Raw genomic sequence first — 25,040 nt, 5'->3', positions numbered from 1 at the left:
GGAGAGGGAGAGGGAGAGAGAGAAAGAGAGAGAGAGAGAGAGATTGGTGTGTCACAAAAGGGTGGTAACTGGTGAGAAGAAAGAAAAAGAAAAAGAAGGATGGGATCCTTGTGAAGGAATACCAGAAATAGAAAAAAGGTGGGGAGTTGCTGTCCTGAACAGTTGCAACTTCGCATCATGTGACTCACATTATCAGTTGTTGTTGTCTCTCTGTGTAAGAGACAGAATGAGAGAGCTTCTCTAGTCATTCTCTAATGTCTCATCTTCTCCACTTAAAATAAAACCATTTTGCAACTTTACTACTTTCCATCTCCAAGAATTTTGCTTCACTCAAATTCATAATTGGATTTGATGACTTGTAGATGTGTAAGTGACTCCAGGCTTGGACCTCCACAAATCAAATTGGTTCCCCCTTGGGCATCTGGGCCTTGATTTAAATGCCATGTTATAAATCAGCTTGATATCATAAATGTGTGATCAATTTTAGCCAATCCAGGGAAGAGGTTGATGATGGATTCACAGTTTTGGAGTTCCATAATGATTGGGTGCAGCTGTGTGTCGGCCGATAATTAGCTTTTTATAGCTCAAATGGGGGAAAAACCAAAAGATGATGTTATGTTTGGACACGAGCGCGGATTAAAAGTACTGATAAGCAAGTTGGAACATTGCACCACTAGAAACCATTTGATTTCTAACACTACAAGGTTTACCCCATTCATAATCAACTATGATGGTACAACGAGTACATTCTACTCAGGAAAATGACAAACATATATCTTATGGTGGGATCAATGAATCCAAAGGTGGTTGAGTAGAAGTGTAGGTGGTGGTGATGGTAGCGGCGGCAGGGGAATGTCTGGCTGTTCACACTTTTATGTACTGGAATCACACCTCTTTTCTTCTAAGATCCATTCCCTTTTCTTCCTTTTTGTGGGGTTTTTGACCCTGGAAGGGTGTTGATAAAGGAGGGGGCAGTGGCCCCATTCTTGGATACCTGAAGGAAAAGCTAGGATTTGGAATACATCTTTTGGGAACCTGTAATTGGTTGTGGGTCAAGTGCAGGGTTGGCAGAACAGAACTCTGATGGCAGTGGCGGTCTCCATCACCAGCCCAGTCAATCAAGGCGAATTCTATATGCGGCTGCTCAAAGGATTATGAAAAATGAGGATGAAATGGGCAATGTTCTGATATAGAAATCAGATGGGTTTTGTAAAATAAGGAAGTTGGCTTCAATTGTATGCATATCTGGAGTGATATGCAATCCTGTTTTGTTGTTTTTCGCATCGAAAAAGCGTGGTTGTTGGAGGGAACATTTCAGATGTTAAGGCACAACCACTTAGGATATTTTTATTATGCCCAAAGCATGGACATTGTGGGAGCCTTTCATCAAATTTCTATCAGCAGACTAGTTGAAAATTTTCTACTCTCAAAATTTTCTACTCCCAGCATCACATTTCTTTTCCATGCTCACAAAATAAGATTGCTCAACTGTTATAGCTACTCAGATCATATTCACTCTTGGAATTCCTATGAGGAACTAGTTTGTTGATGGAACCCTAAGTTGACTGGAATTCCCAACTGCAACTTTCATAGGTGAAAAGTATTTAAAAACCTCTAAAAATGGCAGAATGATACCACAGTTGTTGCATAAGAAGATTTTCCATGTGATCTTGTAGAACAAGAAGAACAACAATTTTCACCATTTTATGCAATGATACAATGAATAGTTTTCTTTGGACCTCTCTGCATCTTGGCATTGCAAGTCACCTGAGTTGTTACAATCATTTTCAAATGGAACAATAACAACGAAGCCTTCTAAATACATAACAAGATTAAAAACAGAAAAAATCACCAAATTTCTAGACGGACAGTGCGGGGGAGTACCGCAAGAAGCCACTCATAGGCACCCTGCAGTCTTGCCCTGCACCATAAGTGTTCTGCTTGAGAACGCCATGAAATATATTCTCCGCCCTTCTTGCTTGGAGCAACCACCAGGAGTTCAAGTGCAACTAAATTATGAAGCAAATACTTCAGCAGGTCAACTTCATGCCGATTACCGTAAAACCCATTTATCTGTAATATGGAGAGATGCCTATGGGGGCATTCAGGAAGAAACCTTTCTATCTCTTTTGGTTGTTTGGTAAAGCTTGGGGAGAACAACTGCAAGGGAAAAAAGAATGAGGAAAGTTAGATGGGAATTGTTGCAATTTTCTTTCTTTCTTTCTTTCTTTTCCTTGTTATAGTTGAATATTATGGTCAAGTATTAAAGTCCCTTTGATGGGAAAGGAAGTATGATTCTAATACAGGTTTGCTTGCTGGTAAGGCTTGTGAAGATAATTTTCCAACACAGATTTGCCAATCCTCCTGCTCCCTCACCAAGATTGTGAATTTGATCGATGGAGCAGTGGAGTCCTACAGATTGCCCCTCTCATCTTTATGGCATTCTTTCACATGTCCTCCTCCTTCCCCAAGCAAAAGAAAAGGAGAGGAAACAAAAGGATGCATCATCACATTTGGTATTTGATTAATTGATAGATTATGTAATATGGGCACCCAATTCAGGGCAGCTGAAAATGGAAAGAGATCTCAATTTTCTCAATTTGATATAACATCAGAACCGAATGATGACCCATCAAGGAAATTTCTTAAGGGAGAAATTGCCAGATATATCAGAAAAAGAAGGCATGCAACATTCTGAAGTATGTTCAACTCAATAAACTTATGTCAAGTTTCTTTCATAACAAGATAAAAGTTATACTTACATTCAGTTCTAGCTTCTGCAACAACGGGAAAGCCTTCAGGATGTAGCCAATCCAACTGAGATCGTCATCATCATCAAATGGAAAAACAGTCAGCTCAAATTGCTTGATATTGGTGAATGTAGGTCCATTTTCTGGGAGCTGCAGCTTCTGAAATAGAAAAAAAAAAAAAAAACTTAAAGACAAAAAGGAATATGTTCTTGGTAAGCATACAAATGGAAACTCCAGTCTTAACAGGGAGAAATATTATCATTAACCTTTTCTCTAATCATTGTCTAAATACTAGGAGGTTCATTTTATTCAAATTTAGCTCCTTCTTACCTTCAGAGTCAAAACTGACAACAATTTTAGAGTCTCCAATTGTGGTAGATCTTGAGGAAATCTTGTAAGCGCATACATCACACCTTCCGTCCTACTACTCTTGATAAAGAATTCCAGAGAAGCCTTAGCCAGCTTTGGGACATTTTTGAATGAGAAACTTGGTAAATGACCTCCATATTTAAATGTAACAAGATCTGCAGCATGGATTTCAATTGTCTCCAATCTGAAACAGTTCTTTATACTTAAGAACTTCAACTGGAGGTTCAGAGCGGAAAAACTCAAATTGACAAGTCCATTGCATACACACAGACTCAGCCGTTCCAGATGAGAACAAGTAGATAAGAGATCCTGTAGCTGTTGATCACTGATATTTACTCTTTGGAGATCAACAGTGATCAGAGAGGTGAGAGTATTGGAACTTGGAAGAGCACTGAGATGGCATGAAGCCAATCTCAAATGCTTCAGAGTGCATCTTCCCCCTGGGACAGAAAAAAGCCGACAGGGAAATTCATAAATTTGAAATGCAGTTGAAGATGTGTCATCCCTCTTAAGGTTAAAGCTAAAGTACTCTGACAAGTCGAGATCAATATTTTCAACTCCCTTCGTAACTGCACAAGTTATCCACTGATCAATGTGAGACATAAATTCCTTGCCTAAAGGAAAATGGATGGAAAATGAGTTTATTTTGGGCCCTTGGGAACGGCGATACATGAATTGATCGACCTGTTCCACAAACTTGGAACTCTGCATTTGACTGTTCAATTCAGGTTGATTCCCAGACATGGAAGCGGAGCAATCGCCAATCCCAAGTACACTAGCAGCATCAAACCAGAGCTCAGAGTGACAAGTCCAAATTGATCTCCATCTTTTTGACAAGATGCCGGTCCTTACAGCCTCTTTCAACGGCAGCAAAGAGATTATTGTAGAAAGAATATCATCTGGTAGTTCAACGAGCCAACCCTCCCCTCCCTACAAGGTCAGTAAAATTGTCACCAGACTATATTATCCAGGAATTAACATTATACTGTTCTAACATAAAACCAAATCATCGATGAAGAAAACCCATGTGAGTTGATTCTTACCACCAGTTTGGCAGCCTTGCAACCCCGTCGACCCATTCTGTTTCCCTTCAAATTGTCTGTAAAGAATCCCCTAAACCCACCTGATTGCCAATAAAAGTGTCAGTTAAGCTGCTGGTTACATGCAATCAATACACGCATACACATATGCTTTCCTCCAGGCTATGCTTGATTCCCAGAAAATTTGAAAAAAAATACAAGGGCAAGAAAATAAAGAGGAAAAGTAGGAGAAATTATTTTAACATCTGCCGTTTGAAGAACAAATCCCAGTTGTTGGAGAAAGGACAATACCATTACTCCACGGCAACTAGTGGGTTTTCAGTGGTAGTCAAGTTAAGGGAAAAACCCAGTTTAAATTTAATGAAGCTTTGCCTTTATTTACACCCAGATGATGAATTTTGAAATGCAGAAACTCTAGAATATCTTTTCTTGAGATTTTTCTTGATCTAACATCTGGGCTTACAACATTAACACGTAGTGTTAATGCAGAGAGATAAACCCCGGTTGCTTACAGTTGGTTGAACATCGAAACAAGACATCAAATAGTAATAAGAATGAAAGAGAGATAAGTGAAAACCAACTTACCAAGAAAATCAAAATCCAACCCGTGTACGATCAAAAGAAGAAGTAGGCGTATCCTAGTGGGTGTAGAACAATCGTTTCCTTTCCTGAGAATGTAATCTTTTTGGCAACTTCGACCTTTCTTAAAAATATATATATATATATATATATCCCTTTGAACGGCCGCTTCCCAAGATTGAATTAGGCAGTTTCTAATTCTCTATCTGTCCAAATTTAAAAAGAGATAAATATTATATATGATTTAAATTTATTTATTTTTATTTTTATTTTTGGAATTTTTAAGCAAAAAATTAGGAATAGAAGCTTAATTAGACATATATATTCATGAAAGTTTTTTTAGGTTAAGTTTGGTTACTATAAAATTTAAATGAAAATGTGAGAAAAAAAAATATAGAGAAAAATAAAAAAATAAATTCAAAGTTAATAAATCATTTTTATATGTTTTTTCAAATTTATTTAACTTAATTTCCTCTATTTGATAAGGATTAAATAATTTAAAAATATATAAAATTATAATTAATTTTAATTATATCTAATTTGATTTTTAAAAATATAGAAAATATATTAAGAATATTTTAAATTCCCAAACAAGTAATAATTTTTTCAAAAGCTATTCTCAATAATGGAGAAAATAAATAATTTAAATATTTATTTTTAATTTAGTTTGAATTAGAGTTATAATATAGAGTTTGAATTAGAATAAAAGTTCATTATTAATTTGAATTAGAATATGAGATAAAATTTTAAAAATTATGTCGTTGCATTCTAATTGATAATTATGAATATTTAAATATAAATACTTTCAAATTTGTTTAGCGTGCATGATTTCTCACTTCTCAAGCTATGATTGAACTCTCCCACGATTGAACTCTTCTCCTCAAGTCCAAGCATAATAAAGAAAATAAATAATTTAAATATTTATCCTTAATTTAACTAGTAATATTTATTTATTAGTAATTTAAATTAGAGTAAATGTTTATTATTAGTTTGAATTAAAATAAGAGATAGAATTTGAATTATAATATAACTCAAATATATTTTATTTTTACTAAAAATGAAATTCGAAAGTAGTTAAAATAATTCACTTTTTTATTATCAAGACAAAGCATGAACTTAAAAATAAAAATTTTATTTTTTTATTCTCTCCTTCCTCTTTTTCAACAAATAACAGACAAAAACTTCATTAAATCATCATTTTCCCTAAAAAAAAATTAATTCTATAATCAATCAAAACAGAAATGGAAACCTAATTTGGCATTGCAACCTGCCTAACTCGTGTCAAACTAGAAAGTTGGAGTTGGTAGTACGAGGAACTTTCTCCCTAATCTCCGTCAAATAGAATTTAATAAAAATGAACATTTTTATTTCTCATTAGTATATTTTTATGTTGCTTTTTATATCATCCTATATTTTCTTTCCTATTATTCGCAATTCAACACACAGAAATGGAATGAAATTTCACTGGTGGGATTCCCACCAAACAAACAGCCTAAGATCACAACTCTCTCAAAACCATGGATGGGAACAAATCCTGATCTTACTGTTCCCTTTCCAAATTGCCACCCCACCTGCTGCTTCTTCATTCTGGATTGAGGAAACAACTTTCAAGTTCCAACTCACTGAGATGAAGCAGTGGCATGTAGTGCAACCAAGGAGGCATAACGACCATTCTTAATATTCATCAAACTTTCATGATTTCCTTTTTCTGCAATCAACCCATTCTTGACCACTGCAATCAAATCAGCTCCCTTGATCGTGGACAGCCGGTGGGCTACCACCAATGTGGTTTTCCCCACCATGATTCTGTCCAGGGCATCTTGAACCACCCGTTCAGATTCAGCGTCAAGGGCACTGGTGGCTTCATCTAGTAGCAGTATCTTTGGGCCCTTTACCACAGCCCTGGCAATGGCCACTCTTTGCTTCTGTCCTCCTGACAACTGCACCCCACGTTCACCTACTGCTGTATCATACCCCTGCATTTAGTACTGCTGATGATCAGAAAATTTTGACTGCTACTTCTTTATAGTGTTTAGTAGCAGAGAAAATAATACCTGTTGTAAACTACTAATGAAGTGGTGGGCATTGGCTAATTCTGCTGCAGCTATGATTTCTGCCTCTGTTGCATTTCCTTCTTTTCCATATCCAATATTGGCTCGGATGGTGTCATTGAATAACATTGGTTCCTGGCTCACCAAACCCATCTGCTGCCTCAGCCATCTCAGCTGCAGCTTTTGGATGTCGGCCCCATCCAGTGTTATACGACCTGAATCAGGATCATAAAATCTCTGCAGTAATGAGATCACAGTGGATTTTCCACACCCACTTTCTCCAACCAAGGCAACTGTCTGAGAAACAGGATACAGATTCTCAGATGTATATATATATATATGGCTTTCAATTAGGCATCTGGGGAAAAGAATAGAACAAGAAACAGAGTTGCTGGAAGTGTTACAGTTACCTTGCCAGAGCGAATAGTCAGGCAAAGATCCCGGAAAATTTGGATTTCAGGCCTAGTGGGATACCTGAAACTGACATGCCGAAACTTGATGTCTCCCTTTACATTTTTTAGTCTCTTTCCAGACCTGCCACTAGAGTCTATTTCTGATATCTGGTCAAGAATTGCAAATATTGAAGCAGCACAACTTTTAGCTTTACTGGCATCAGGGGCATAAGAGCCAGACTGAGAGACGCCTAGGCCCACCATACTGAGAGCAAAGAACACCTGAAAAAACAGGAGAACAGAAGATCAACATAAGGGATGAGAGGCAAAATTTTGAAATACTGGCTTACTGGACATGGAAGAAGAACTTACTCTTAAGATCTTTGAGAATGTTGTCTTCCCGTCTCGAAAAAGACGGGCTCCAGCATAAAAAGTGACTGCATAGATAAAATAAACAAAGAAGAATGATAGCCCAAAGCCTAACCCACTGATCAAGCCTCGTGTCATCCCTGTCTTTGCTGGGCCTTCACATTTCTTCTGGTACAGCTGCATCACCTTCTCTTCAGCACAGAAAGAAGCTACTGTTCTAATATTCCCAACTGCCTCGTTGGCTACTTGACTTGCTTCCTCATACCTTTTCTGAAACCAACAAAAAAAATTGTTATAAGTACTGTTTGTTTAAGGAGAGAATTTTCCTATCCTTGGAAAATTTCTCAAATTTCCATCTTGTTTCTGATGCATCAAACAAAAGGTCTACAATTCTTCCTATTGAGTTAGAGCAAACCTTGGCATCTCCGCTGAAACCCTTTGTGAATTGCAGCTGAATAAATCCATTAATTCCTATTAGGGGTAGGAAAACAAGGATAATGAGAGCCAACTGCCAGTTTGCTTCAAAAGCAGCAGCCAAGCCAGCAATTACTGTTGCAATGTTCTGAACCACCAAAGCAAGCGCATCTCCAACCAGACTTCGTACTGAAGCTGCATCTGCAGACAGCCTCCCTCCAATGGCACCGCTCGAGTTCTCGGCTTTGTCGAACCAGCCTACCTCCATGTGAACAACTTTCTCAAAGCACATGGATCGGATCCTTTTAATTAACTTACACCCAGCAACAGCAAAGAGGTAGGTCCTTGTCGGGGTTATCAACAAGGATGCCACACCAAGAATGAAAAACATTAACGCCCAAAACTTAGACTCCTTCCGGAGTTTATCGGCTGAATCATAGAAATTGTCGATTATAGTGGAAAATAGTACTGCAAACGCGGGTAATATTAAGCCGTTGACAATTGCAGCTACAATACCTAGCAGTAAGACTGGGATTTCTGGCTTGTTAAGACAGGCCAAGCGCCAAACTAGACCTTCTGTTGGATGTTTTAATGGTTCTGAGTTGGGCTTTGCAGGTGCTGTTTCCAGCATATTGATTCCAGGAGATACACCAAATGAAAATGGGAATGGGAAACGGTTATGGTGTCTAGCGCCAAATGATTCCCAACTTTCATCATGTTGTTCTGACTCACTGCTAATTTCTTGCAACTGTACAAGCTGGTGATATGCCCCATGAGGATCCCTGAGTAGCTCAGTGTGTGAACCTGATCAATCAAAAGGGATTAGAATCCAGCAATATGTAACCACAATCAGACAATTTACAATATCAATGAATAACATCAGCAAATCCTTCACCTTTTTCAACAATCTTTCCTTGATGAATGACTGCAATCATATCTGCATTCCTCACTGTACTCAAGCGATGGGCAACAATGATAGTAGTTCTGTCCATCATGACCCTGTCCAATGCCTCTTGCACAATCCTCTCAGATCCCAAATCAAGAGCACTTGTAGCTTCATCCAGCAGGAGAATTCTCGGGTCTTTCAGGATTGCTCTGGCTATAGCAACGCGCTGCTTTTGGCCTCCAGATAGATGCATTCCATGCTCGCCAACCATTGTGTCTAAGCCCTGAATACATAAAACATAAGGTCAGAAGTTGGATATCAGCTAGTAAATCAATCACAAACAATGAAGTACTAGAAAACTAGTTTATCGATGAACTGAAATTTTATAACCTGAGGCAGTTTATGAATAAATTTAGCAGCATTGGCGAGCTCAGCAGCAGCTCTAATTTCTTCAATGGTGGCATCATCCTTCCCATAGGCAATATTATCTTTAATGCTAGAAGCAAACAATACAGGTTCCTGGTTGACAAGGCCTATTTTCTGCCTGATCCATCTCAGTTGAAAATCCTTGAGATTAATCCCATCTATAAGAACTTCACCAGCTTGAGGATCATAGAATCTCTCTACTAAACTGACGACTGTTGATTTCCCACTTCCACTCTGACCAACCAAAGCTGTTGTTGTACCACTAGGTATTGAGATAGAGAATCCACTGAAAATTTGTTCATCTGGTCTTGCTGGATAACTGAAATAAACATCCCTTAATTCGATATCTCCACTAATATCATCCAATTTCAGTCCCTTGGTGTCATAAGCATCTATCTCTGGCTTCCTATTGATTGTCTCAAACATCTTAAATGCTGCAGCTTGTCCTGCTGCAAATGCTTTAATGCATGGAGATGTCTGCCCTAGAGACCTGGAAAATTATCCAAATTACATCCAAAAATCCTAGTATTCCAAGGCATCAAATTGAGCTGATGCTGTTGGAGGATTGGAAAATAAGGGTTGTGCAGCTTACATGGAAGCAGTCAACACAGCAACAATCACCCCAACGACATTCCCTCCTGAGTATCCTTTGTTGATTATCAGCTTCGCGCCAAACCATACAGCTAAAGCGAAAATGCAAAATACAATAAACATAACAGAACCAAGACCTAACCCAGTAGCCAAGCCCTCCCTCACTGCAGAATCATAAGCTTTGGTTAGAGACTTCTTGTATTTAGCTATAGCTTGCTTCTCCCCTGTAAAGGAGATAACCTGCATAGGGAGTTGGATTCAAGCAATCATGATCATCATAATTTTGCAGAAAAACTAAAAAAGAAAGACTGAGTCACTAATACACAAAAATTTTCATACAGTTCTTATTGATCCAATAGTCTGCTCTACTACACTTGCTGCTACTGAATAAGAAGTTTGTTCCTGGGAGGCCAGCTTCGCTAAAAGAATGGTCATGACAGCACTAGATGCAACAAGAGGTGGAATACAAGATAACAGGACAAGGACAAGAATCCACCCCTTGAAAAAAGCTACAAAGAAGCCTCCTATAAATGTAGCTGCCAGCTGAATAACCATCCCAACCTGTAATGTGTTGGTCATAGAAGATAAGAGAAACTCCTAGGACCCAATTAGAGATTAATTGTTTTCAGTGATGGCAGAAAATAGAATACCTTCTCACCCATGGCATCTTGAATAAGAACAGTGTCACCTGACATCCTCCCAACGACTTCTCCAGTGTTGGTTTCTTTATCAAAGAAGGCAATATCTTGCCTCAATATCGTTTTCAAGTACAAACTTCTTATTCTTGTGGCCTGTCTCTCTCCTGTTACCATCCAGCAAGTCACCTCTAGCATATAGCAAATGCGAATATCTCAGTTTCTGATAATAATTCAAGTAGGCTTTTTTTTTTCCTTAATTTGCATGGTTGGAAAAATGAACTTCTATTAGATAAGAGGCTAGTGTGCTTACGGAAAAATGAGGCAACAGCTGCTCCTGAGGACAAATACACAAACTTCAGACAGAGCTGTAGTTGTATTTTATCAAGTTAGTACTGATTAAATCCAATTACTGAAAACAGTCAGCTATAGGTGTTGAACTGATCTATTTTGCAGAGTACCTTGGAAACTTCATGCAACATATTATTGGTGTAGACAGTTTTTCCGAATGTGTCCATTAATTCACCAAAGAGTATGGCCACTGCAGGCAAGCACATACCATTTCCAACAGCAGTGACTGTGCCCACTAGCATTAGTAGATAATCCCACGAGTCAGCAAAGGAGAATAGCTTGTAATATGGTACTGTACTAGTACTGATTCCCTGTGTTGCCTTCCTCTTTTCTGAATCTTGTCGGTTGCCAGTATTTTCGGGGATTTTTACTGTCTTCACGGCTGGTGTTTGCCTTCTTGATGCTCTAGTCTGCTGTGTGTTTATATCTCCATCCAAACTATTCTCCACAGCCATGTTGCCCACTGCAATTCCTATTTTCCTGTTGTTTTAGTATCTGTTCCTTTGAGAACTTGGATCATAGCTGAAAGAGAAATCAGTTGTTGAATCAGTAAGGAATGATAAAAGATTGAAAGATTGGTTCAGTGGAAAACTACAAGCACTGATTTGAGGTAATTGAAATATAATGATGTGTGATCAAGAAAAATTAGTTACCCTTTTGTTGAAACCAGTAGATCCTGCTCCCAAAAATACATTGACGCTGCAGTCTTTATTCCATGGAATTCCCACAAAAAGATGGAAACCAAGCAGTTAAATAAAACTCAAATGGAAGAGCCACTCACAGAGGATCCCAAGTTGCAATAAGCAATAGTTATGACAGAAAGAAGATGTTAAAAAACAGAGAGAATAGAGCTCAGGACAGCTGTTGTACTGCAGGGCGAGCATTAGTGATTCCCACTTCCACAGAGAATCACACAGGAGCCTTTCTGGAAATCAAGGATGAAAAGTAAAGGAAGAAACCAAGGTGCCAACTAGGATAAGGAAGAAGTATCAAACATGGAAAATGAAAAAAGGACAAGAACAGAAGATAAATACAATCATGAACTACTTCCCAGGCAATGGATATCAGTGTTAGAAACAATGCAACTTCACAATCAGAAGTGCGGACTACATGTGGGAGAAAAAATAAAGAAGATGGCGAAAACATCAAAGGATTGCATTAAAGAAAAAACAAAAGAAAACTGACATGAGACAGCCTAGGAGGCTGAAGCATATCCAGCAGTTTATTTATGATGCCCACCTATGAAATCAGAGATAATAGATAATCTGTCATATCCCTCTCTGACCGATGAATCCAATGCCATTCCTCATACTCTGACCTCAATTTGTCCTCATCCAGCCCTTCAAGTAATCCTTGCTTGATAAGCAACCACCATGAAGAGAAGAGACATTCCCTTCTTTTTGTCATTTAATTTAAAATCATGCTGGCATCAAGGGAACCTCTCTTGAAAATAAATTGCTCATTGTCACCCTTAAAGAAAGCAAATCAATGATTTCTTAAGAGAAGATTTTCAGTTCAAGAAGTTCTCAAAACCTTTTTGGTGGGGGTGAAAGCTTTCATGATAAAATTCCTTGCTGTTGCCCAAAACAATTGGTGTATTATCAAAATAGAAGATGCCAGATTAGGATGTAGATTACGGTGTGTTTGGTGGATGGAAATAGAAGTGGAAATAGCTAACTCCATTTTCAATCTAAATTCCTTTTGTAATCCTCTTATGTGTTGTATTTTATTTCTTACTCTTCTAAAAATCTTTACTTGAGCTTTGACGCTATTTGTTGTGCATAAGAAAGCTCTGATCCTGTTTGTTATACAATCGAAAGCTTTAATACATAGTAACGGAAGAAATGATTCCACTAAAAATACTTCAAAGAAAAACATTATTAAACGCACTCTTAATAGTACATAAGATCTTAACACACATGATTTGGCCAACCATATCTACATATATGTCAAAAAAAATCATAGAAGATAGAAAAAATAGATACAATTATTGAACCCTAAAACATTTCATATTTCCCTTTTCCTTATATTTATAACGTGAATCATAAGATATCACTCCATCGGGTATTTTCTATGTATTCATATATTTCTATCTATCAAGTGTAGTCTTCACAAACCCATCACCCAATCATAATTCTGTCTCCCCGAGACTTAAAATATTCATAAAGATATCCTTAATAATTTATTTTATTATATAAGAAAATATAATATTATAATACTATGGGAAGAAATATTCTATATAATTTATTTATAAATTGAAAAAAAAACATATTTCATTCCTTTCTTTTTAAGACTTTAGTATTCCATTGGGATGAAATTTAAGAAAAGAGGAGATACATATTATAGGAAGAAAGAGAAAAACAAAAAGAATACAATAAGCTCACTAAGATGAAGCACTCATATGCAGTGCTACCAATGAGGCATAAATTCCATCCTTAATGTTAATCAAAGTCTCATGCTTTCCTTTCTCTGCAATGGCTCCATTTTTAACCACAGCAATTAAGTCTGCACCCTTGATCGTGGACAACCGATGAGCCACAACTAGTGTGGTTCTGTTCACCATAACTCGGTCCAGTGCATCCTGAACCACCCTTTCAGATTCAGCATCAAGAGCACTGGTAGCTTCATCTAAGAGTAGTATCTTTGGATCCTTCACTATAGCCCGAGCAATTGCCACTCTTTGTTTCTGTCCTCCAGACAACTGAATTCCTCTCTCTCCAACAGTTGTATCATAGCCCTGCCATTTTCAAACTCTATAATTAGATTCTAATTTATCCCACCAAGTTTATATGAATGAGTCACTGAAGTAACACTGCTCCCAATCTAGGAGGAACTCACACACACACATATATATATATATAGTGTCAGAAGCTCTCCATGCAAACACAATAAGAACTTTGTGTCCCACAGGATTTCATGATTAGCTTTGGTACCATTTATAACAACTCGTTCTTAATATATATATATTAGTGTCAAAAGCTCTCCATGCAAACACAATAAGGACTTTGTGTCCCACAGGATTGAATGATTAGCTTTGGTACCATTTATAACAACTCATTCCTAATTATATAGATATTATTCGTTTTATATCTAAGGGGGTCTCATAGTTTTAAAACATATCTATATGATTAAAAGGAACTTTTATATATATATATATATATATATATATATATATATATATATATATATATATAGCGTTGTAAAATTTTTTCCTATCTACCGTGGATGTCAAAGTCCCTCGCAGAAAAAAGCAATGACAAACACTGAAGGAGTACTGTTTTCTGATCTAACCTGTTGTAAACCACTGATGAATTTGTGGGCATTTGCTAATTCTGCTGCAGCTGAAATTTCTGCTTCTGTTGCATTCCCTTCTTTACCATATGCTATGTTGGCTCGGATGGTCTCATTGAATAACACAGGCTCCTGGCTAACTAGACCCATTTGCTGCCTGAACCACTTCAACTGTAGCTTTTGGATCTCTACTCCATCCAGAGTGATATGACCTGAATCCGGGTCATAAAATCTCTGCAACAGTGAGATTGCTGTTGATTTACCACTCCCACTTTCTCCGACCAGAGCAACTGTCTGAGAAGTAAGATTCAGATTGTTATGTATGTACAACTTACAATTATGCAGAACAAAGAATAGAAGCTGAAACTGAAAGAAAGGATGTGTTTGTGTCATGAGAAAGTTACCTTGCCAGAGTGAATTGCCAAGCAAAGATCACGGAAAATCTGTATGTCTGGTCTAGTGGGATATCTGAAACTGACATGGTGAAACTCAATTTCTCCTTTAACATTTTCTAATGTTGTTCCTGATTCATCACTAGAGTCTATTTTTGATTCACGGTCAAGAATCGCAAATATTGAAGCAGCTGCATTCTTGGCTTTGCCTGTATCAGGAGCGAGGGAGCTTGATTGAGAGACTCCAACAGCTGCCAGGGTGAGAACAAAGAAAACCTGCAAACAATGAGAAAGAGACAAAAGATTAACAATGGAGCTGAATCAGCAAACTCTGAAACAGAACTTTGAGTGACTGAGTTAGTAGACATGGCAGAAGGAAAACTTACCTGAAAAACCTCAGCGAATGTTGCCTGCCCAACATCAACCAGTCGAGCGCCAGCATAAAAGGCAGTTGCATAGACAGCAAACAGCAAGAAGAAGGATACCCCATAACCAACCCCACCAACTAACCCTTCCCTTACCCCTGCATTCATGGGGCCTTCACATTTCTGCTGGTATAGCTGCATCACTTTCTCTTCAGCACAGAAAGAAGCGACTGTTCTTATACTCCCAACTGCATCATTGGCTACTTGACTTGCTTCCTCATACTTTTTCTGCAACAATCCAAAATTTTCTTGATTAAACAGGACTGTATTATACAAATTAGATTGAAGGGGACTACACTGCATCACTAGCTACAAGTTGAATTCCATTTTTTGTCAGTGAAGTTTGGGCCAAACCTTTGCATCTGCAGTAAAACCTTTCAGGAACTTCACTTGAACGTATCCATTAGCTCCAAATAGAGGTAGCAACACAAGGATGATAAAAGACATTTTCCAGTTTGCTACAAAGGCAAGAACCAAGCCAGCAATCATTGCTGCACTGTTCTGTACAAGCAAAGAGAGGGCATCTCCAACCAGACTTCTCACCATGGCCGCATCTGCAGAAAGCCTTGCGCCAATTGAACCGCTCGAGTGATCAGCTTCATCGAACCAACTTACTTCCATGTAAACTACTTTCTCAAAGCACATTGCTCTTATCCTTCTTATTAACTTAAACCCCGCCGTTGAAAATAGGTAAGACCTTAATGACAAAGAAGAAAAGGACACCAGACCAAGAACAACAAACATCAGTGCCCAAAATCTAGCATCCTTCCTGAGTTCATGTGGGGGCTTGAAGAAAGATTTTATTATGCTTGAGATCAGTATCCCAAAAACTGGAAATACTGCACCATTGACAACTGCAGCTATGGTACCAAGTAGAAGAAATGGAATTTCTGGCTTGTTAAGATAGGCCAAGCGACCAAGCGGGACTTTAGGGGGATGCTCCAATGGTGCTGGATCTTGTCCATCAGGTGCTGTTTCTATGATGCTGATGTCAGGGGGTACACCAAATGACATAGAGAAAGAGTGGCGGCTGCTTTGTCCAATGCTGGATGATCGGCTTATAGATCGTAACAAAGACATCCGCTTACTTGAACGTCTTCCTGAATCCACAGAGATCTCTGGTTTTTCCTGATCATGTGAAGCATTCTGTTCTGAGCTAATTTCTTGCAACCTTATAAGCAGACTGTATGCCCCATCAGGATCCTTGATTAGCTCAGAGTGTGCTCCTGATTCATTGAAAGCAATTAGGATTACTGATGTAGAATCCAAAAACAATCTTAAAGATAATATGAAGTGAAGTTGGGAAACTTGTAGCTGAACTCAGATGCTAAGATATTCAACCTTTTTCAACAATTTTTCCTTGATGAATAACAGCAATCATGTCTGCATTCCTCACTGTACTCAAACGATGGGCTACGATGACGGTAGTTCGGTTGATCATAACTCTGTCCAATGCCTCTTGCACAACCCTTTCAGATTCTGCATCAAGGGCACTTGTAGCTTCATCTAGAAGTAGAATTCTCGGGTCCTTGAGAATTGCTCTGGCTATAGCAACTCTCTGCTTTTGGCCCCCGGACAGCTGAGTTCCATGTTCACCAACCAGTGTGTCTAGTCCCTGAATCCATAATTTCTGAATTAGAAAATAGCTAAATTTCAAAAGAAAACATAACTTAAAAACAGAAAATTTCTTCTAAAACCAACCAAAGAGTCACAAATTTAAACCTGAGGGAGTTTATCTATGAATTTAGAAGCATTGGCAAGCTCAGCAGCAGCCCTTATTTCTTCTATAGTAGCTCCATCCTTCCCATAGGCGATGTTATCTCTAATGCTAGAAGTGAACAGAACCGGTTCCTGGCTGACAAGGCCTATTTTACCTCTGATCCATCTCAGCTGAAATTCCTTGAGATTGATACCATCTATAAGAACTTCACCAGCTTGCGGGTCATAAAACCTCTCTATCAAACTGATCACAGTCGATTTCCCACTTCCACTCTCTCCAACCAAGGCTGCAGTTGTACCACTAGGTATTGAAAGTGAGAATCCTTTAAATACTTGTTCATCTGGCCTTGTTGGATAACTGAAATAAACGTCCCTTAGTTCCACATCTCCCTGAACATCATCCAATTTCTGTCCATCACTGCTGTAGGCATCTATTTCTGGCTTTCTTTCTATTGTCTCAAACATCTTAAATGCTGCAGCTTGTCCAGAGCCAAATGCACTCAAGCATGGAGATGCCTGCCCTAGAGACCTAAAAAATCCCAATGAGGCTGACCTGAATAAATAAATAAATGTAGAACTAGTTTTGGGGATAATGAATCAATCTCTAGGAAGATGAGAAAAGAGTCAGAGAGCAACTTACATGGAGCCAGCCACCACAGAAAAAAGTATATTCATGACAGCCCCTCCTGTGTATCCTTTATCAATTATCATTTTGGAACCAAACCACATGGCCAAAGCATAACTTGCGAATAAGACAAACATAAACAATCCAAAACCTAGCCCTGAAATCACGGACTCTTGCACACCGGATGTGTAGGCTTTGGACAAAGACTGGTTGTATTTGGCTATGGCTTGCTTTTCCCCAGTAAAAGAAGCAACCTGCATAGAAATATCTTTCATGGTCATTACCTAAATTAATGGGCAAAGTGAAAACTAAACCTTCTTTACACCAATTTGCATACAGTTCTGATTGAGCCAATTGTCTGTTCTACTACAACTGCTGCAACTGAATATGCAGCTTGTCCGCGGGATGCCATCTTGGTTATAAAGATGGTCGTGAAAGCACCGACGATGACGAGAGGTGGAAAACATGATAACATGACAAGGGTGAGAAGCCACCCCTTGCAGAAAGCTACAATAAAGCCTCCCAAGAACGTTGCCATCAACTGTATAAACTTTCCAACCTGCAATATTTGAATCATTGAAATAAGAGTAACTTAAACCCCAGTTTAAGACCAATGGTGTAAAATGGCTCTTCTTTCTGGCTTTTTCATGATAGCAGCAGTACCTTCTCACCCATGGCATCTTGGATAAAAACCGTGTCACCAGACATCCTCCCAACAACTTCTCCAGCATTAGTGAACTTATCAAAGAAGCCAACATCTTGCCTCAATATAGTTTTCAAGTACAAACTTCTTATTCGTGCCGCCTGTCTCTCACCTGTGAGCATCCAGCAAGTCACCTCTAGCACATAGCAAACATGGTAGTCTCAGTTTCCAATAATCCAAACTGTTCTCTACCCTGAATTCTATCCTAAAGAAAAAAGTCCAATGTACTTACGAAGAAATGATGCAACTCCAGTCCCAATTGCTAAGTACACAAACTTCAGAGAAACCTGAAGATAAAAATGAATATGATCAGTTTCTTGCTGATTAAGTCCAATTACATACCAAAAAAAAAAAACCAAATCAAGAAAATGGTTTCAAATAGTTTCAATTAAGATTTTGTTTTCAAGTGTGGTATATCTGGACTAGGCTCAAATATGGGAAGCTTCAGTACAGATGCTGAATTGATATGGATGACCAAGTATCCGGCCTGGCCTTAAATGCATCTACCTTGGAAACTTCATGAACCATATCTTTGGAGTTCGAGTCTTTTCCAAAAGAATTGATTACATCTCCAAAGAGTATGGTCATTAGAGGCGCGGATACCCCATTTGCAGCAGCACCGACTGCGCCCACAAACATCAATAGATAATCCCAGGAGTCAGCAAATGAGAACAGCTTGCAGAATGGAACTGTTCGAGTACTTTCTTCTTTTTCCCTGTTTGTGTCTGTCTCCTGTTTACTATCTGTATTGTTTGGGACTTTCTCTATCTCCATCACTGATGAATGACTTGTTGAAGCTGTGGCCTGCTCTGTGTTTATGCCTCCTCTCCAACCATTCTCCCCAGCCATATTGAGAACTGCAGTTTCTGTTTTCCTATTGTTTTCTACCAGTATCTTGAAGAACTTGGATCACTGCTGCAAGAGAGATCGGTTATTCCTACAAAGAGGTTGTGTGATTATGAAAAGAAATCAAATAGCATATTCTGTCTGGAAATTCATAAAATTTTGAAGAATATAAGGCAAGAAAACAAGAAATCCTGAAACAAAAAAAGGGGAAAAGGAAATGGGAAAAGGAAAAAGAAGGAAAATGGTTACCCTTAAAATCCTTTCGAAATGGTTTTCATTCCCAATTACCATCGATTCATGTTCTCTGAATCTGAATCTGAATTCATATAAACAATCCCATCTAGCCCTTGAACCATCAAAGCAAGTGAATCACTCCTTGACCAGGAAGTACACCCATAATTCAGGCCATTTTCCTATAGCACAAAGTGAACAAACAAAAACAAGAAAGACACCTTCCTCAACACAGACCTGTGGCACCTTCTCCTATATGGCACAAGGAAAACTAATTCTTGGGAAACAAACAAGAAAGAAAGAAATAAAAAGTCTAATCAATATTCCAATTTGTGGAATCTCCAGGATCTAACCCTCCCACCCTACATGCTTCCAACCACCATGGCTTGTTATGTAACCACTGTCAGCCAGCACAAATGCAGATTGAAAACTTAGTCAATGATCTACTGTTATCATTCATTATGACTTTTTATCTTTAAATATGGCTAATGATTCTGTCTTGATGTAGCCATGCCATATTCCAAAATAAAAAGAAAAGGATGGCCGCAAGTCAGCACCTGGGAATCAGGCTTTCAACTTGGGACAACCCCTACATTCTTTACTGATCCATCACTGAATAACTTCCTGTAAATGCAATCACTTATAGTTCATCGTTTTGCAGAACCCTTTTCAATCCATCTGCCTGCTGCCATGGAGTCTACTGTGATGTTGACTAATTAAAATATGTTTCCTATTGTTCACCTCCCATCATCACAGCTGATTACTCATCTGGGTTCTAAATTAAATGCTTGATTTGGAGTTTGTTTATTGATTATATGCATAGGAGTAGGTTGGATTACAATCTTAAGTCTTTGGCATCTACATTGGCAGAGTGCATTTGCCATAGAATACGACAAGTAGTCAAATTTTGAAGTAATGCGCAAGCAATGAGCTATGATAGCAAGATTGAGGAGGAGCCAAGAAGGCTTAATTAAATCAGGGGATGATGCTGCTCATGCCCAAATCATTTTCAAAATCTGAATATATACTATAAACAATTAAGCATAAACTTGTATATAGAATCTTTCCAAATATTTGATTCCTTTGACTTCTATATACAATACTTGGATCCCTTGCACAGTAAAGAGACTTTTCATAATGTTTTCAAGTAAGAATGTATGGACGGTGGAATGATTCAAATTCACTAACCAAGGCTGGTTTTCATTTGCACATAAGGAATCCAACTGTATCAGTCAATCCAAAAACAATCCTCTCTTCTACTGCATATGGGCCACCAAATTTGTTTCTAATGCTGTCTTCATTATTACTAGCAGAAAAAAAGAGTGGTATTGGTTTAGGTATGGTTCATTATCTTAATAATTGAGAGTGACACACCCTGCATTAATGTAAGCAAAACTTTTCAATTGATTGTGTTAGATTTTTGGACCCTTTTGATGTAAAATGTTTTCTTCATTGTGGACCTAGTGCGGCCTCATGCTCTAAAATGCATCTACGTGGAAGAGAGGGATTCGCTACAAAGGATACAAAAGTCAATTCTTGATCCAATATGGGATTCTATCAATTGGTCTCATAAAGATGTTTTTTTTGTCTAAGTGACCTCACAGTCTTGTGAGACACAATGACAAGATTGTATACGCATGAAGGATAATGCACCCTCACGCTTTAAAACGCATCAATATATGAAAAATGGAATCGTTATAAATGATATTAAAATCAATCCATGATCTGGATATAAGATTTAAAAGGTGTTTTTCTATTTGAGTGACATCTCAATCCCGTAAGACACAAAGAAAATGTTGTTTTTGCTTAAAGGATGATGTAAGATCCCACGCTGAATAGAAAAAAAGTTCTTAATGTTATATTTGTGACGAACACTTCTTAATCATATAGATTCCTTTTGAAAATTATAAGAATCGATTCATAAAAACGGACAATACCTACATAATTAGGAGTGGTCCTTACAAACCTACTTAATAAGGAATAGTCCATACATACCTGCGTAATTAGCAGTGGTCCTTACATCTTGTGGGGTACACTAAACTTCCCATGTCACCAAGAGACAGGCAAGGAGTTGGGTCGAAAAAGATGGAAGAAAATGGCTAAAAGACTAGGTAAAAGGCTCCAAATGAAAGCATATAAAAAGGGCAAAATGATGAACACAAATTTATGAAAAGCCTCTTAATTTTATTTCTATGGGTTCTGATAGTGATGATGTTTAAAATAATGGAAGAGAAATAATCATAAGATCATAGCACTACTTAATGATTTCCTTGGCTCCCAAGAATCTCCAAACATCCACCGAGTCGGTGCGTGGAAAATTTCAAAAGTTGGCCCCGTCTCTGTCTGTTTCCTTATAGATTAAGTCACATTTTTCAAACTCTGTATGCTTAAATTCTTTTTCCACTTGGAAGAGGGAGTTTTCAACTTCTATTTCTAGAAGGTCAATGCCTTGTTTTTCATGTTAAAATAATGTATGAGGCCATTATTTGCATCAAGTCAAACCGGATATTTCATTGTCCCTTCAAGACCTAATTTTCCTGTTACCCACCAACATTATCAAGTTAAAAGGTAGCTGTTTCGTCGTCTCCAAGCTATTTAGCTTCCCTAGTCATAAGTTCAGTCAAGGTTTAGGTGTGGCAATGAGTTCAGATTTTTTTTTTCTCTTTCTTTTTTTTTTAATAATAAATTCTATATAAAATATGAGAATTTTTTTAAATTTATTTTTAAAATGTAAAAATTTTTAAAAATTGAAGTATTCAAAAAAAAATCTATTACCTTACATTTTAAAATTATGGAAAATTATTTTTTAAAGTTTACACTTTTTGTATAAATATTTACACTTTTTATAAGGTTACTGTTGAAGCGTAGTGAACAGTACTTCCTTCGGGGAGCTTTTCATTCCTTATGCATTGGACGGACCTACAAAAAGGCATGTCCGAATCTTTGTCTGAACAAGCCCCTCTGATGACTAAGTTAACTTAGAGGAATTTTTTATAAAGTTTTCTTACGAATGTATATTTTCTCATTCTTTGGGTTATTTAGTGGGTTTTTATAGTAGGTGGTTCGTAATGTTGCTCTTATCTTCATGATTACCCTTTATTATGATTTTAATGCATATTGTTCAATCATTGACTATCAAAAATGGTCATGCATTTATTTGGCATAATAGTTATTTGGTTGTTCAATAGAAGATAATTATTGAAGCTTTTATGATAGTTGACTACTTTGGGATGATTTTACGGATTTTTCTCAATAGTACGGTAATTTAAAAAAGTTATGCTTAAATTACTGTAGTAGAAGAAGTTATTACAAATATACGGTAGTTTTTGCCACCTAGGAAAGAGGATTTGCCACTTAGGAGAGAGGAGAGAGGTTCAGCGGATAATTTTTTTTTTAAACTAAAATCATCTTTTCAAATTTCGTCAAAGGGAAATCGTCTCTTGAAGAGACGAGTTCCATGAAAAAAAAAAATAGTATTTAAAAAAATTCCCCATTTACAAGGAAACTCGTCTCTTGAAGAGACGAGTTACATGAAAAAATATATATATAAAAAAAAGAAAATTCCTCAAGGTATATATTTTTAAAAAAATTCCTTAAAAAAAAAAAAAATTTCCACAAGGGAAATTCAAGAGACGAGTTTCCCATGGGAAATTTTTTTTTTTTAAAATATTTTTTTTTTAAATTCCCAAATTAAAAAAAAAAGAAAAAAAAAAAAAAACAATTCCACGAGGGGAACTCGTCTCTTCAAGAGACGAGTTTCCCATGGGAAATTTTTTTTTTTTTAAATATATTTTTTTTAAAAAATTCCCAAATTAAAAAAAAAAAAAAAAATTCCACAAGGGGAACTTGTCTCTTGAAGAGACGAGTTTCCCATGGGAAAATTTTTTTTTTTTTAAATATTTAAAAAAAAAAATTCCCAAATTTAAAAAAAAAAAAAAAAAAAAGAAAAGAAAAATTCCACAAGGGGAACTCGTCTCTCGAAATTTTTTTTTTTTAAATATTTTTTTTTAAAATTCCTAAATTAAAAAAAAAAAAAAAAAAAAAACAAACAAACAAACAATTCCACAAGGGGAACTCATCTCTTAAAGAGACGAGTTTCCCATGGGAAAATTTTATTTTATTTTTTAAATATTTTTTTTAAAAAAATATTTCCAAATTAAATTAAAAAAAAAAAACAATTCCTCAAGGGAACTCGTCTCTTTAATAGACGAGTTCCCACGGAAAAAATATATATATATTTTTAAAAAAGTTCCAAAATTAAAAAAAAAAAAAAAATTCCTCAAGGGAACTCGTCTCTTAAAAAGAGACGTGTTCCCTTGAAGAATTGTTTTTTTATTTTTTATTTTTTAATTTGGGAATTTTTTTATAAAAAAATATTTAAAAAAAAAAAAAAATTCCCCATGGAACTCGTCTCTTCAAGAGACGAGTTCCCTTGAAGAATTGTTTTTTTTTTTTTTTTCCATGGGAACTCGTCTCTTGAAGAGACGAGTTCCCTTGTGGAATTGTTTTTATTATTATTATTATTATTATTTTTAATTTGGGAATTTTTTTTATAAAAAAAATATTTAAAAAAAAAAAATTTCCCATCAAGAGACGAGTTCCCTTGAGGAATTGTTTTTTTTTTTTTTTTTTAAATTTGGGTATTTTTTTTATAAAAAAAAATAAAAAAAATTTTTCCCATGGGAACTCGTCTCTTGAAGAATTTTTTTTTTTAATTTGGGTATTTAAAAAAAAAAAAATTCCCATGGGAACTCGTCTCTTGAAAAGACGAGTTCCCTTGTGGAATTGTTTTTTTTTTTTTTTTTTTAATTTGGGAACTTTTTTATAAAAAAAAATATTTTAAAATTTTTTTTTTTTTTTCCCATGGGAACTCGTCTCTTCAAGAGACGAGTTCCCTCGAGGAATTGTTGTTTTTTTTTTAAATAATAATTTGGGATTTTTTTTAAAAAATATATATATTTTTTTTCAAGGAACTCGTCTCTTCAAGAAACGAGTTCCCTTGTAAATGGGGAATTTTTTTAAATACTATTTTTTTTTCATGGAACTCGTCTTTTGAAAAGACGATTTCCCTTTGACTTTTGAAATTTGAAAAGATGATTTTGGTTTAAAAAAAAAATTATCCGCTGAACCTCTCTTCTCTCTCCTAAGTGGCAAATCCTCTTTTCTAAGTGGCAAAAACTACCGTATATTTGTAATAACTTATTCTACTACAGTAATTTAAGCATAACTTTTTTAAATTACCGTACTATTGAGAAAAATCCATGATTTTTCCTTTAACTTGGATGCTAAACCACTTGGAAAGTTCATCCAAGTAGGTTCACTCGAGTAGCTCACTATGGTACCCATAGTTATGTTTTGTTCCCAAAAATAATAAGAATAATAATATTATTATTATACATATATTATATTTTTTTATTTACTATATTTTTAATTTCAAATATCATAATATGCATATGACTAATAAACTAAAATAATTTATTTTCTAATATAAAGGAATTTTGAAGTCTAATAAATAAATAAAATACTCATGCTATACTTGTAAAATGATATTTAATCTTAAATATATATGACATTATATTTATTCATATCAATATTTATATATATATATATATATATTATTTTTTTTAATTCCTTTTATATCAAATATTTCATAAGATTGCTTTTGTGATTTTAATTCCTTATTTGTTTTCACCTTTATAAAATAATAACAACTTTTATTCTTATTTGTATATGACTTTCATCTATCTCCTATATATTTTTATTAATAATATATAAAATAATTAATTTTAATCACGTGCATGGCACGTCATAGGCCTCATAAAAGAGCGCTTCAAAGCAGTAGCGGCTTTTTGAACAAGCAATTTTCAAAGGTTACCCTGGTCGGAAAAGGCGCCCTACACTGGGCTGGGCCGCAGTAAGGAGTCCAAGCCAATAGACAAGCACTGCGAATGGGGC

General features: G+C 36.4%; 3 protein-coding genes across 5 annotated transcripts; all 3 read right to left on the bottom strand.

Annotated features, from left to right (window-relative positions):
• Positions 1-1,741: 1,741 nt before the first annotated feature.
• On the bottom strand, positions 1,742-6,324 carry LOC117914450 (F-box/FBD/LRR-repeat protein At1g13570-like). Its single transcript, XM_034829799.1, has 5 exons — positions 6,228-6,324; positions 4,163-4,242; positions 3,081-4,049; positions 2,763-2,909; positions 1,742-2,160 (listed from the first exon to the last, which is right to left on the bottom strand). Exons 1-5 carry the CDS (start codon positions 6,322-6,324, stop codon positions 1,849-1,851), a joined length of 1,605 nt encoding a protein of 534 aa, XP_034685690.1. The 3' UTR covers positions 1,742-1,848.
• LOC117914983 (ABC transporter B family member 11-like) lies at positions 6,229-11,110 on the bottom strand. The gene is made up of 12 exons (XM_034830523.1): positions 10,964-11,110; positions 10,816-10,870; positions 10,518-10,693; positions 10,207-10,428; positions 9,869-10,107; positions 9,241-9,766; positions 8,860-9,133; positions 7,966-8,768; positions 7,554-7,820; positions 7,200-7,463; positions 6,793-7,086; positions 6,229-6,714 (listed from the first exon to the last, which is right to left on the bottom strand). Exons 1-12 carry the CDS (start codon positions 11,093-11,095, stop codon positions 6,358-6,360), a joined length of 3,609 nt encoding a protein of 1,202 aa, XP_034686414.1. The 5' UTR covers positions 11,096-11,110; the 3' UTR covers positions 6,229-6,357.
• A 1,998-nt stretch (positions 11,111-13,108) lies between these two features.
• Positions 13,109-19,684, bottom strand: LOC117913834 (ABC transporter B family member 11-like). 3 transcript variants are annotated; one of them, XM_034828887.1, is made up of 13 exons: positions 19,104-19,680; positions 18,516-18,945; positions 18,241-18,295; positions 17,969-18,144; positions 17,643-17,864; positions 17,321-17,559; positions 16,684-17,209; positions 16,303-16,576; positions 15,316-16,187; positions 14,923-15,189; positions 14,549-14,812; positions 14,145-14,438; positions 13,109-13,590 (listed from the first exon to the last, which is right to left on the bottom strand). In XM_034828887.1, the coding sequence occupies exons 2-13, from the start codon at positions 18,855-18,857 to the stop codon at positions 13,237-13,239; spliced, it is 3,885 nt and encodes a 1,294-aa protein (XP_034684778.1). In that variant the 5' UTR covers positions 18,858-18,945; positions 19,104-19,680; the 3' UTR covers positions 13,109-13,236. The 3 variants fall into 3 exon arrangements, with proteins under 3 accessions (XP_034684778.1, XP_034684777.1, XP_034684779.1); XM_034828886.1 differs by having other exon boundaries at positions 18,516-18,920; XM_034828888.1 differs by lacking the exon at positions 13,109-13,590 and having other exon boundaries at positions 14,242-14,434; positions 18,516-18,920; positions 19,104-19,684.
• Between the last annotated feature and the right edge of the window lie 5,356 nt (positions 19,685-25,040).

This window comes from Vitis riparia, chromosome 5 (genome assembly GCF_004353265.1).
Source record: "Vitis riparia cultivar Riparia Gloire de Montpellier isolate 1030 chromosome 5, EGFV_Vit.rip_1.0, whole genome shotgun sequence".
Classification (NCBI taxonomy): Eukaryota; Viridiplantae; Streptophyta; class Magnoliopsida; order Vitales; family Vitaceae; genus Vitis; species Vitis riparia.
Note: the sequence above shows the minus strand (reverse complement) of the source record. Positions and strands in the feature narration are given on the sequence as shown.

Coding starts and splice junctions, on each gene's coding strand:
- LOC117914450 (XM_034829799.1), bottom strand. CDS start 6,324: ATGAAGAAGCAGCAGGTGGGGTGGCAATTTGGAAAGGGAACAGTAAGA. Junction 4,243..6,227: donor GAGAGTTGTGATCTTAGGCT/GTTTGTTTGGTG, acceptor ATTGGCAATCAG/GTGGGTTTAGGGGATTCTTT. Junction 2,910..3,080: donor TGTCAGTTTTGACTCTGAAG/GTAAGAAGGAGC, acceptor TTTCTATTTCAG/AAGCTGCAGCTCCCAGAAAA.
- LOC117914983 (XM_034830523.1), bottom strand. CDS start 11,095: ATGCTAGTGGGCACAGTCACTGCTGTTGGAAATGGTATGTGCTTGCCT. Junction 9,767..9,868: donor GCTGTGTTGACTGCTTCCAT/GTAAGCTGCACA, acceptor ATAATTTTCCAG/GTCTCTAGGGCAGACATCTC. Junction 9,134..9,240: donor TTATTCATAAACTGCCTCAG/GTTATAAAATTT, acceptor TTATGTATTCAG/GGCTTAGACACAATGGTTGG.
- LOC117913834 (XM_034828887.1), bottom strand. CDS start 18,857: ATGGCTGGGGAGAATGGTTGGAGAGGAGGCATAAACACAGAGCAGGCC. Junction 16,188..16,302: donor AGGAAAAATTGTTGAAAAAG/GTTGAATATCTT, acceptor TCAATGAATCAG/GAGCACACTCTGAGCTAATC. Junction 15,190..15,315: donor GTTTTACTGCAGATGCAAAG/GTTTGGCCCAAA, acceptor GGATTGTTGCAG/AAAAAGTATGAGGAAGCAAG.